A 13,341-nucleotide genomic window follows, 5' to 3' on the forward strand; every position below is an offset into this window, starting at 1 on the left:
CTAACCGGAGATATACTGCAGGCTCAGGCGTTTTGCTGTGTTGACATCTAACCGGAGATATACTGCAGGCTCAGGCGTTTTGCTGTGTTGACATCTAACCGGAGATATACTGCAGGCTCAGGCGTTTCGCTGAGTGTTGATATCGACGTCTAACCGGAGATATACTGCAGGCTCAGGCGTTTCGCTGAGTGTTGACATCGACGTCTAACCGGAGCTGTAGGGGTGGAGGAGGCACAGAGCTTCTAAACCCAGAGGCGCAACATCGCGACACTTCCGGGAACGCTTGTGAAAACAGACCAGGCCGGGCTTGAGAAGTTTTTATACATTTTAGAATTTGTATGTTTAGCTCAAATAATATAATTTAAAAGTATGTATTAAGGTGTCTGTAAAAGAATACACGTGGGAAAAAAACAAATGTAGACATTAATAAATGCATTTCTATAGCTTCCAAAATAACACATTGGACGACGCTGGGCCAATGGTGCGCCGCCCCATGGGTCTCCCGGTCGCGGCCGGCTACGACAGAGCCTGGATTCGAACCAGGATCTCTAGTGGCACCACTGCGCCACTCGGGAGACCGAGTCTAGTGTATATATAAATGCCTGATCTCCAGCAGGTGACGCAGCTCTACAGTAACAAAAACACAAGATGACCAGAGCAGCTGCATGTGGGCCAAAGTGACACTTTTGTATTTAAATCATTGTAAGACACAAGATTACAAGCGTATAAATATTTTATTTAAAACAACATTTTGAACTACAATAACAGATATTATAGCTGGACCACTCATGGGTGGTGAATGCCGGTGATAATCCTCAATAGCTTATCTTTCAAGATGTACAGTGTAGCAGATACAGTATAGCATTAGTAGTCAGTACAGATACATAATAGCATTAGTAGTCAGTACAGATATGCACAGATTTGTCCAACAAAGTATACACTATTATGTTTAACATACACTGCACCATAGACATAAACACCTGATTTTCTTGTGATATTCTAATCAAGACAGTGAAATTAAGGACTCTATCCTGAAACACATCTTAATATTTCTTCATTTTACATTTATAATAAATAATAATAATTATTATTATTATTAATAATAATTATTATTATTATTATTATTTTACATTTATGAATGTCAGCTGCCCATATAACATACAGTATATTATATAACACACAGTATATTTATATGCAGAGCATTATATTATTCTTTAAAACATTGACATGTGAAAGCCATCAATGTTTCTAATTAAGCAAATACATTTGTGTAAATAACCACATATAAAGAGATATTATTTTCAATTATGATAATATTGTAATTATTTACGACTGTGAGCTATATTACAATGGCAAGCCGCCAGCTAAAAAATCATGCCATTGTATAAAACTCTGAAGAGGAAATCAAGAATTCAAGCCTTCAATTTGAATGCAAATTATGACTCACTATAATAAATACAATGCCTTTTTAGACTTTGAAGTCTAATCTTTGAAGTCTGCCATTAGGTCATCTCGGAACCTAGGAGTCTGTCATGACACGAGAGACTAGCTATTAGGTAATTTTCCTGCTTGGATTCCTTTGCTGTAGCAGTTCAGTTTCATGGTAGATCATACCCAGATTAAAACCTTGGGTAGCTAGCGCTGGGCCACGAAAAACACCTACAGTACATTTGAATCTCATTGTCAAACTTTCCATTCAGCTGTTATTTCCAAACCAACACACTACTCCTCCTCCTTTACCCTCTTTCCCATGTGTCTTTGCTGAAGCAGTTCAGTTTAACTCTCAAGCTGTCAATTTTAAAGCTTTATATGAAGTCGTAAGTTACAACAAACAAACAAACAAACAAACAAACATTACACCTTCAGTGTTCTCTTTATTCCACTACCCCTGTTGGAGACAGTTTCTATATTTATTTGGTTATGCAAATGTTTGTTTATTAGGTATCGCTCCATTTAGAATAACTTCCATTTCATTTCTATAAAAGGTGTATACATTAATTTGGTTACGTGGTCTTGTGATTTAAATGAGAAAAGGTAAATGATGCCGTTTTAGGGGATGCAGGGCTGTGTTCCTAACAAAACAACTACCAGTGTGCTGCTCTAGTTCCTTAACCTCACAGCTAGGAGAGCTCAAAAAATCCACCTTATAGTTGAAGACTCTTCTTTGAGTCATAAAAGTGCATTGAAATGACTTAGGATCTGTGCACACCAGTTAGTCCTCTCACACAAACCCTTGTCATTTGTTGGTCTTATGTTCCACCTAGCCCACATGTTCCAGGAATATTCTTATCATGTTAGTGAATGTATCCAGAGTATTTTCAGATGTCGTTATCAACAAATGCGGCGAAAGGTACAGTAAATGTAAAATGCACATAAAATCAACAGTGTAATGTTTGGATTCAGTCTTGTCTCAGGTGAACTGTTGTGTCCTCGCCTTAAGTCTAATAACATTCCCAATATCTCGACCATAGTTATGCATATGCTTGCCATATTTCTTCTGTAAGAAACATTTAAATGTAGCCCTTCCGTATGAGCCAATTCCCATGGGTTACATTGTCCCGACACTAGGACAGTCGTGAAGAAGGCACAGCAACGCCTCTTGTCCCTCAGGAGGCTGAAACTAACTTCCCTCAGATCCTCAGGAACTTCTACAGCTGCACCATCGAGAGCATCCTGACTGGTTGTATCACCGTCCGGAAGGCCCTACAGAGGGTGGTGCGGACGGCCGAGCGCATCACTGGGGGCGAGCTCCCAGCCACCAATGAGGTACATGCCCGAAAAGCCTGAAAAAATTGCCAAAGACTCCAGCCACCTGAGACATGGACTGTTGTCCATGCTCCCTTCCGGCAGGCGGTACCAGTGCGTCACCATAGATATTTATATATTCCTGCTACCAGTCACTTTTCAGCCCTGTTTACATGTATATATTACCATTAGTATATTACAATAAGTACTTATATATTCCTGCTACCAGTCACTTTTCAGCCCTGTTTACATGTATATATTACCATTAGTATATTACAATAAGTACTTATATATTCCTGCTACCAGTCACTTTTCAGCCCTGTTTACATGTATATCCTACCACCAGTCACCTTATATGTATAAACCCACCTCAACCACTCCAGTCCCCCTGCACATTGAATAAGGTACTGACACTGACCTGTATATCCAACCACTCCAGTACCTCTAAACATTGAATAAGGTACTGACCTGTATATCCAACCACTCCAGTACCCCTGCACATTGAATAAGGTACTGACCTGTATATCCAACCACTCCAGTACCCCTGCACATTGAATAAGGTACTGGGACTGACCTGTATATCCAACCACTCCAGTACCCCTGCACATTGAATAAGGTACTGGGACTGACCTGTATATCCAACCACTCCAGTACCCCTGCACATTGAATAAGGTACTGGGAGTGACCTGTATATCCAACCACTCCAGTACCTCTAAACATTGAATAAGGTACTGGGACTGACCTGTATATATTTGCATTCTCCTGTTTCTTTAACTCACATTGTTGTTCTTATGGGTTTTATTCTTACTTTAAATGTTTTATTATATTTTCTATTATTATTATAATAATAATAATAATAATAATAATAATTATTATTATTATTATTATTATTATTATTATTATTATTATCACTGCATTGTGGGAAAGAGCTCTCAATGTAAGAACGTCACTATACTGTTTCACACCTGTAGTATCCTGTGCAGGCGGCGAATAGACTTTGAAACTTGTCCCTCTTACAGTGTAGGTTGGTTACAAACCAACATCACACATTCCTTCCTCTATCTCATGCTACAGACAACGTCACTAACAACACCTCGAGACGGCAGGTAGCTTAGTGGTTAAGAGCGTTGCGCCAGTAACCGAAAGGTCGCTGGTTCTAATCCCCGAGCCGACTAGGTGAAAAATCTGTCGATGTGCCCTTGAGCAAGGCACTTAACCCTAATTGCTCCTGTAAGTCGCTCTGGATAAGAGCGTCTGCTAAAATGATGTAAATGTAAATCTCTCTCATAGTTTAAAAGCAGTATTCTCTCCCACAGCCTCTGGATCTCCGACACAACTGTCCAGGAACGCCCTGAGTCTGGCAAGCAAGACTAGAAAAGCTGTACTTCTATCACTATCTGGTTTCTCCAACATCCTCAGTAGGTCTTCAGTGTGAAGACTTTAGACAGGGGAGAGGTGGCACTAGAGTAGACGAGAAAGGATCCTGCTGTGGTGTTGAAATATTCCCAGTCCGTACAGCCGATGGTTGGGAGCCGGTGGACAGGGACAAAGCCCTCGTATCCCTGCCACCTGGAGGGACAAGCACAGCAGGACATAGGTCAAACAATTTATGTTTTCACTTCGTATTAATTGAGGTCTTTTGAGTCATTTACCACAGGAAACCGCTTACTGTAAGGACTTTTAACACAATGAAATAACAGGGTTTAACACTGTTTAAAGAGTACCTCACCTGTATATAACACTGTTTAAAGAGTATGAGGATCCATCGTGAGAATTGGCCACAACAAGGAACTTCTCTTCACCCACTGAGAAGAATTCCCAGTCCACCGCACTACGAAGATCAAAACACAACAGCTATTTTGGAGTGTAGGCCCCATGTTTGTACAATGTTTGTTGTTCATGTGTCTGACGCATTGCCCCAAAGGGATATATAAAGTTGTTTAAATTGCATTGGAGAGCAGACAAAGAGGTAAAGAATATATGTTATAAAGGATAAAAACTAGGCTTTAGAGGACAGAATGCCCTCTGATGTGGCTCAGTGGCTGACCTGTTTGTGACGATGTCCTGGAACTTGATGAAGGTCTGTGTGATCCTGTTCAGCTCGTAGATGGTTGAGTTGATGTTGTAATGACTAGGACCTCTCTCGTTCAGTTTCTGACCATTAGCCACCGCCAGGAAGTACCGATTCCCTATCTGAAACATCTCCCAGTCCGTTGCTCCCACCGTCTGCAGGGGGCAGGGGTCAGAGGTTAAGGGTCAGGGAGAAGGATCAGGGTCAGCAAGACAGAAACAGAGAGTTTTCAGAACATACTGACCCTCGTGGACAATAATTAAACACAGTAGGAATATGTACACTGAACAAAAATATAAAACGCAACATGTAAAGTGTTGGTCCCATGTTTCATGAGCTGAAATAAAAGATCCCAGAATTTTTCCATACGCACAAAAAACGTATTTCTCTCAAATGTTGTGCACAAATTTGTTTACATCCCTGTTAGTGAGCATTTCTCCTTTGCCAAGATAATCCATCCACCTGACAGGTGTGGCATATCAAGAAGCTGATTAAACAGCATGATCATTACACAGGTGCACCTTGTGCTGGGGACAATAAAAGGCCACTTTAAAATGTGCAACACAATGCCACAGATGTCTCACGGTTTGAGGGAGCGAGCAACCACAGACCATGTGTATGGCGTTGTGTGGGTGAGCGGTTTGCTGATGTCAACGTTGTGAACAGAGTGCCCCATGGTGGCGGTGGGGTTATGGTATGGGCAGGCATAAGCTACGGACAACGAACACAATTGTATTTTAACAATGGCAATTTGAATGCACAGAGATACCGTGATGAGATCCTGAGGCCCATTGTCGTGCCATTCATCCGCCGCCATCACCTCATGTTTCAGCATGATAATGAACGGCCCCATGTCACAAGGATCTGTACACAATTCCTGGAAGCTGAAAATGTCCCAGTTCTTCCATGGCCTGCATACACACCAGACATGTCACCCATTGAGCATGTTTGGGATGCTCTGGATCGACGTGTATGACAGCATGTTCCAGTTCCCGCCAATATCCAGCAACCTCGCACAGCCATTGAAAAGGACTGGGACAACATTCCACAGGCCACAATCAACAGCCTGATCAACTCTATGCGAAAGGAGATGTGTCTCGCTGCATGAGGAAAATGGTCACACCAGATACTGACTGGTTTTCTGATCCACACCCCTACCTTCTTTTTAAGTTACCTGTGACCAACGGATGCATATCTGTATTCCCAGTCATGTGAAATCCATAGATTAGGGCTTCATGAATTAATTTCAAATGACTGAATTCCTTATATGAACTGTAACTCAGTAAAAGCTTTGAAATTGTTGCATGTTGCGTTTATATTTTTGTTCAGTGTAGTTCTGGGTTAACATTCTCTCAGATTAGCTCAGATTCATACAATGATGGAGATCGGGACATATACTGTAGAAGAGACAGCCTGAGTAATGATTGGTGGTTTCATCATGTGGTGTTAAGTACAGGATATACAGTCAGCTGCCAGGAGAAGTAGAGCAACAGTCTAATGTGATAAAGCTGTGGAGTCTCTGCCTGTATCCCAAATAGCACCCTATTCCCTATTTAATGCACTACTTTTGACCAGGGCCCATATGGAATGTAGGGATTAAAAGTGCCATTTGGGACGTACCCTCTTTGACCCACCCAAAATAACTTGTCAAAACAGCCATGGTGGCTTCAAGCGTAACTAGCAGCGCTGGAATTCCCCCTAGCTCAGAGACCAAACGTCTTTCTGATGTCTAACATGTGGTGGAGGGGCTACAGGCTGCTGTTGATATGTACACAGGATGATAAGTGATTTAACTTGTACTTCATCATTAATTACACCCTGCTCGCTTTCAAACCGTACAGCAGAGGTAGAGGTCTATTGACACATCCTTCTATCGTCGGCTTTTAGCCTGAGTCCCAAATGGTACCCTATTCCCTATGGGCTCTGGTCCAAAGTAGTGCACTATAAAGGGAACAGGGTGCCATTTTGGACGCAGGCCTAGAACCACAACAGCCTCTTGTTCAGGATTGATCTTTTGTTGGACAGCAGCCAAGGCAGCTATTCTCTCCTCACATAAAACAGTCACAACAGACTGAATCCATGTAGAAAACCCAGAGCCATAAACCCAGAGCTGTGATGTTTTAGAGAGTGATATTTTAGAGAGCGATATCTTAGAGAGTAATTATGAGTCAACAGGTATAGAACAGGAGGTGAAACACTGCCTGTACTTTGATAATAGAGTCTGACATAATGTAACATAATGTCATCAACAACTTTAAATCATGTACACTAAATGTCATCTATCATCACAGGATCAGAGCTAGGTCGGGAGAAGCTAGGTCACTGTGTACCTGAATGACAGGACGATTAAACCTCACTTCATCTCATCATACTCCTTTTGAGTTAACATTAATAAACCTGTTCAGAGAGAAGGTTCATACCTGTTTGGCTATGGTCGGATAAGATCCATTTCCTAAGAGGGCCATGGACAATAATGTTCTCACTTCAACTTAACTTATTGCTTTTTGAGTTTACGTTAATAATATTTTCTATGAGTAACAATGTGGGGAGCTCCACACAGCTGATGATGCTATCATACTATAAGCTCCAGAGGATAGTCGCTGAGTGTAGCCTCGACTAAGAGCCTTTGATGTCATCTCTGTCTGGCCTCTCACGCCCTGCAGCGTGCCTGACTGACTGAGGTTACAACTGGAGTTGAGGTTCACAGCCAGAGGAGCTGAGTGTCTTCTCACCTCCCAGGTTATTCCTAGCCCTCCTCCTCCTCCTCCTCCTCCTCCTCCTCCTCCTCCTCATTTCTCTCCTCCTCCTCCTCATCCTCCTCCTCCTCCTCCTCCTCCTCCTCATCCTCCTCCTCCTCCTCCTCCTCCTCCTCCTCCTCCTCCTCCAGCCACAAGGGGCGACTCTCGCCTCCCATAAGTAGTGCTGAGCAATTACTGCTTTTTTGAGGTTTGGTTCGGTGTCGGTTCGGAATTTTGAAAATAATCTAAATGTTTTCAATTTCGGTTTCGATTTTTATTTTATTTATGCATTATCTGGGTTCAATGCTGCAACAACACAGAATACAACTATTGATGGTAGTGACTGCCCATTACTATCACTTATAAGGCTCTAACCATCATTTATTCACATTACTTTACTTCACATAATGTTTGTTTTTAGTATGATGATGACTTTTTATTTAATTAATAAAACCCCAATGATGGTAGTGACTGTCCATTACTGCATATCACTTAATAAACCATCCTTTATTCACAATACATTACTTTAATAAAATATTTCAGTTGCTGAAGAGAGTTTTTCTCCCTCATCGTCTTCCCCATATGAACTTGTCCATTCCCTTTGGGATTATTCTGAAGAAGGCCATTGAAGGCCGAAACGTCAATCTTTTAAACTTGTCCAATAAAACTACGTATTTTTTATGGTGAGCGAGCATTGTGCCTTTTTCTGTCCAAAGTTGTTGTGTATATTAAAATTGTTTTATTTAATTACTCATTATTTTATTCCAAGTCATCATCGATCTCATCTCTACTCAGGCAGTAGCAGTCAGCCAGCCATCGATCTCATCTCTACTCAGACAGTAGCAGTCAGCCAGCCATCGATCTCATCTCTACTCAGGCAGTAGCAGCCAGCCAGCCATCGATCTCATCTCTACTCAGGCAGTAGCAGCCAGCCAGCCATCGATCTCATCTCTACTCAGGCAGTAGCAGCCAGCCAGCCATCGATCTCATCTCTACTCAGGCAGTAGCAGCCAGCCAGCCATCGATCTCATCTCTACTCAGGCAGTAGCAGTCAGCCAGCCATCGATCTCATCTCTACTCAGGCAGTAGCAGTCAGCCAGCCATCGATCTCATCTCTACTCAGGCAGTAGCAGTCAGCCAGCCATCGATCTCATCTCTACTCAGGCAGTAGCAGTCAGCCAGCCATCGATCTCATCTCTACTCAGGCAGTAGCAGTCAGCCAGCCATCGATCTCATCTCTACTCAGGCAGTAGCAGCCAGCCAGCCATCGATCTCATCTCTACTCAGGCAGTAGCAGTCAGCCAGCCATCGATCTCATCTCTACTCAGGCAGTAGCAGCTCTCTACTCAGACAGTAGCAGCCAGCCAGCCATCGATCTCATCTCTACTCAGGCAGTAGCAGCCAGCCAGCCATCGATCTCTGTGCTCCCCCAAAGTGTCATGCTTCTGACTAGCTGGCTGCCGTCTGACGAAATCACAATTTCAGTAGTTCTTCACAGTAGATAAGGGATACTTGTAACACTGTTAAATAACAACTATCAATCAATTAGATGTATTGTCGGGTAGAGACACCTAAGCAACCGCTCTCAGAACTAACTAAATGGAATTCAAGTAACTGAACCAACGTTGGTCAATTAGTTATTTAAAAAACAAAAATAAACCGACATTTCGGTTAATCGCTCAGCATTACCCATTAGTGTGACTCATGAAGGGGAGCTTCCTTTCACCTCTTCATTAGTGTGACTCATGAAGGGGAGCTTCCTTTCACCTCTTCATTAGTGTGACTCATGAAGGGGAGCTTCCTTTCACCTCTTCATTAGTGTGACTCATGCAGGGGAGCTTCCTTTCACCTCTTCACATTCCTTTCCCTTTATGAGGACACAGCCTGCTCTCATCTGGCTGTTTTCATATCTGTTTAAATACTCTGGATTTACTCTGGCTCAAGACTAATACTAGTCAAGACCCATTTATGGCTCACCTGGAGAGATAACCTGGACAGGGAGAAATGGAGGCCTTATACGCCCCTTGGGGCCATAGTAAATGGAGGCCTTATACGCCCCTTGGGGCCATAGTAAATGGAGGCCTTATACGCCCCTTGGGGCCATAGTAAATGGAGGCCTTATACGCCCCTTGGGGCCATAGTAAGTGATGTACTGGACAATCATCTCACCTTATTGTACTGAAGGGTCTGGAAAGAGTGAGGGAGAACAGGAACAGCAGTAGGGGGCGTGATTCTATGATCCTGCTGTGCATAGGCAAATGCTCTACTCCCTTTGCCACAAAGACCCAAGGCCTCGGACGGAGGCAATTGAACACTCACATTCGCTGTGCCTATGTCACACCCTGGCTCTGGGGACTCTATATGTTGAGCCAGGGTGTGTAGATTCTATGTGTTGTTGCTCTATGTCGGGATTCTAGTTTTGTATTTCTGTGTTGGCCAGAGTGGTTCCCAATCAGAGGCAACGAGTGTCAGCTGTTGCTGGTTGTCTCTGATTGGGAGCCATATTTATGCAGGCTGTTTTCCCACAATAGTTGTGGGATCTTGTTCCAGTTGGTTTTGTGTTTGTACCGTGGACTTCACGTATCGGTTGTTGTTTTGTTTATTGTGTGTGCACTTAATTAAATAAGATGTACAAATCTCACGCTGCGCCTTGGTCTACTCCCTTCGACGAACGTGACAGCCTAGTGTTGCAAAATTCTGGTAACTTTCCCCAAATTCCCAAGTTTTCCAGAAATCCTGGTTGGAGGATTCCCAGATTTTCTTGCTTATTTCTGCCAAATTCCAGGGAAACTTCCAACTGTGATTTCTGGAAAACCTGGGATTTTGCAACCCTAGCTATGCCTTATAGCTACTAACTGGACCAGTGTCTCACCTTGATGTACTGAAAGGGCTGGAACATTCCTCCCAGCCAGATGTATATGGTGGAGTTGATGTCGGTGGATATTCCATCGAAGGTGTTGGCCACCACCAGGAAGTGGTATGGGCCCACAGAGAAGAACTCCCAGTCGTAGGCCCCAGACGTCTCGAGGGTCTGATTCACCTCAAACACCTTGGTCCCTGGGTTCCACCGGTAAATCACACTGTCGATGTTGTGATTGTTGTCCCCTGGAAAATACACGGACGGGATTGAACACCACGGCACAAACTGTACCTTTTCAACCTTTTAACCATTCACCAAGAAAAAATATGGCCAATAGTGTCAGTCAAAGATTGTGCCCAGCAGGTTTCTAAACACTTCTACATTCATGTGGATGCTACCATGATTACGGATAGTCCAGAATGAATCGTGAATAATGATGATTGAGAAAGTTAAGACTCACAAATATCATACCCCCAAGACATGCTAACCTCTCACCATTACAATAACAGAGAAGGTTAGCATTTTATATCATACCCCCAAGACATGCTAACCTCTCACCATTACAATAACAGGGGAGGTTAGCATTTTCTATCATACCCCCAAGACATGCTAACCTCTCATCATCACAATAACAGGGGAGGTTAGCATTTTATATCATACCCCCAAGACATGCTAACCTCTCACCATTACAATAACAGGGGAGGTTAGCATTTTTTGGAGGATATGATATCATCATTATTCACGTTTCATTCAGGATTATCCGTAACCATGGTAGCATCCACATTAATGTAGAAGTGTTTAGAAACATATTATATTTTTTATTTACAATACAAGTGACTCCAAAATGAGACGATACATTATTTACCGTTCATTTCAATTGGGCAGAAAATAATCTGAAACACAACCGAAACAAACAGCAAATGCATCCACCAAGTTTGTAGAGTCACATGCTTGATGTAGTCATTGCGTGCTAGGAATATGGGACCAAATACTACTTTAATACACATACAGTGGGGGAAAAAAAGTATTTAGTCAGCCACCAATTGTGCAAGTTCTCCCACTTAAAAAGATGAGAGAGGCCTGTAATTTTCATCATAGGTACACGTCAACTATGACAGACAAAATGAGGGAAAAAAATCCAGAAAATCACATTGTAGGATTTTTAATGAATTTATTTGCAAATTATGGTGGAAAATAAGTATTTGGTCAATAACAAAAGTTTCTCAATACTTTGTTATATACCCTTTGTTGGCAATGACACAGGTCAAACGTTTTCTGTAAGTCTTCACAAGGTTTTCACACACTGTTGCTGGTATTTTGGCCCATTCCTCCATGCAGATCTCCTCTAGAGCAGTGATGTTTTGGGGCTGTCGCTGGGCAACACGGACTTTCAACTCCCCTCCAAAGATTTTCTATGGGGTTGAGATCTGGAGACTGGCTAGAGCCACTCCAGGACCTTGAAATGCTTCTTACGAAGCCACTCCTTCGTTGCCCGGGCGGTGTGTTTGGGATCATTGTCATGCTGAAAGACCCAGCCACGTTTCATCTTCAATGCCCTTGCTGATGGAAGGAGGTTTTCACTCAAAATCTCACGATACATGGCCCCATTCATTCTTTCCTTTACACTGATCAGTCGTCCTGGTCCCTTTGCAGAGAAACAGCCCCAAAGCATGATGTTTCCACCCCCATGCTTCACAGTAGGTATGGTGTTCTTTGGATGCAACTCAGCATTCTTTGTCCTCCAAACACAACGAGTTGAGTTTTTACCAAAAAGTTCTATTTTGGTTTCATCTGACCATATGACATTCTCCCAATCCTCTTCTGGATCATCCAAATGCACTCTAGCAAACTTCAGACGGGCCTGGACATGAACTGGCTTAAGCAGGGGGACACGTCTGGCACTGCAGGATTTGAGTCCCTGGCGGCGTAGTGTGTTACTGATGGTAGGCTTTGTTACTTTGGTCCCAGCTCTCTGCAGGTCATTCACTAGGTCCCCCCGTGTGGTTCTGGGATTTTTGCTCACCGTTCTTGTGATCATTTTGACCCCACGGGGTGAGATCTTGCGTGGAGCCCCAGATCGAGGGGAGATTATCAGTGGTCTTGTATGTCTTCCATTTCCTAATAATTGCTCCCACAGTTGATTTCTTCAAACCAAGCTGCTTACCTATTGCAGGTTCAGTCTTCCCAGCCTGGTGCAGGTCTACAATTTTGTTTCTGGTGTCCTTTGACAGCTCTTTGGTCTTGGCCATAGTGGAGTTTGAAGTGTGACTGTTTGAGGTTGTGGACAGGTGTCTTTTATACTGATAACAAGTTCAAACAGGTGCCATTAATACAGGTAACGAGTGGAGGACAGAGGAGCCTCTTAAAGAAGAAGTTACAGGTCTGTGAGAGCCAGAAATCTTGCTTGTTTGTAGGTGACCAAATACTTATTTTCCACCATAATTTGCAAATAAATTCATAAAAAATCCTACAATGTGATTTTCTGGATTTTTTTTCCTCAATTTGTCTGTCATAGTTGACGTGTACCTATGATGAAAATTACAGGCCTCTCTCATCTTTTTAAGTGGGAGAACTTGCACAATTGGTGGCTGACTAAATACTTTTTTTCCCCACTGTAAGTGAATTTGTCGCAATACTTTTGGTCCTCTAAAATGGGGGGGGGACTATGTACAAAAAGTGCTGTAATTTCTAAATGGATGAAAATACCCTCAAATTAAAAGCTGACAGTCTGCACTTTAACCTCACAGTCATTGTATCATTTCCAAATCCAAAGTGCTGGAGTACAGAGCCAAAACAACAACACATGTGTCCCTGTCCCAATACTGTTGGAGCCCGCTGTAACAGAACCCAATATAATAGCCCAGCATGTTACGCCCCAAACCCCTCCTTTCCAGTGGCGTTTTAGGACGGTTAGCTGAAGCTGAATA

The 13,341-nt window shown here is 42.8% G+C and overlaps 1 protein-coding gene across 1 annotated transcript in view; it reads right to left on the reverse strand.

The window, feature by feature from the left end:
* Positions 1 to 3,999: 3,999 nt before the first annotated feature.
* The window catches only part of LOC121555150 (thrombospondin-type laminin G domain and EAR repeat-containing protein), a 44,058-nt gene continuing 34,716 nt past the window's right edge, over positions 4,000 to 13,341 (reverse strand). Inside the window, exons 8-11 of the mRNA XM_041868956.1 lie at positions 10,427 to 10,659; positions 4,793 to 4,971; positions 4,475 to 4,576; positions 4,000 to 4,314 (exon numbers count right to left, since the gene is read on the reverse strand). Coding sequence (XP_041724890.1) covers positions 4,161 to 4,314; positions 4,475 to 4,576; positions 4,793 to 4,971; positions 10,427 to 10,659 — 668 coding nt within the window. The 3' untranslated portion in view covers positions 4,000 to 4,160. The remainder of the gene's footprint in view (positions 4,315 to 4,474; positions 4,577 to 4,792; positions 4,972 to 10,426; positions 10,660 to 13,341) is intronic.

This window comes from Coregonus clupeaformis, unplaced genomic scaffold (genome assembly GCF_020615455.1).
Source record: "Coregonus clupeaformis isolate EN_2021a unplaced genomic scaffold, ASM2061545v1 scaf0075, whole genome shotgun sequence".
Taxonomy (NCBI): Eukaryota; Metazoa; Chordata; class Actinopteri; order Salmoniformes; family Salmonidae; genus Coregonus; species Coregonus clupeaformis.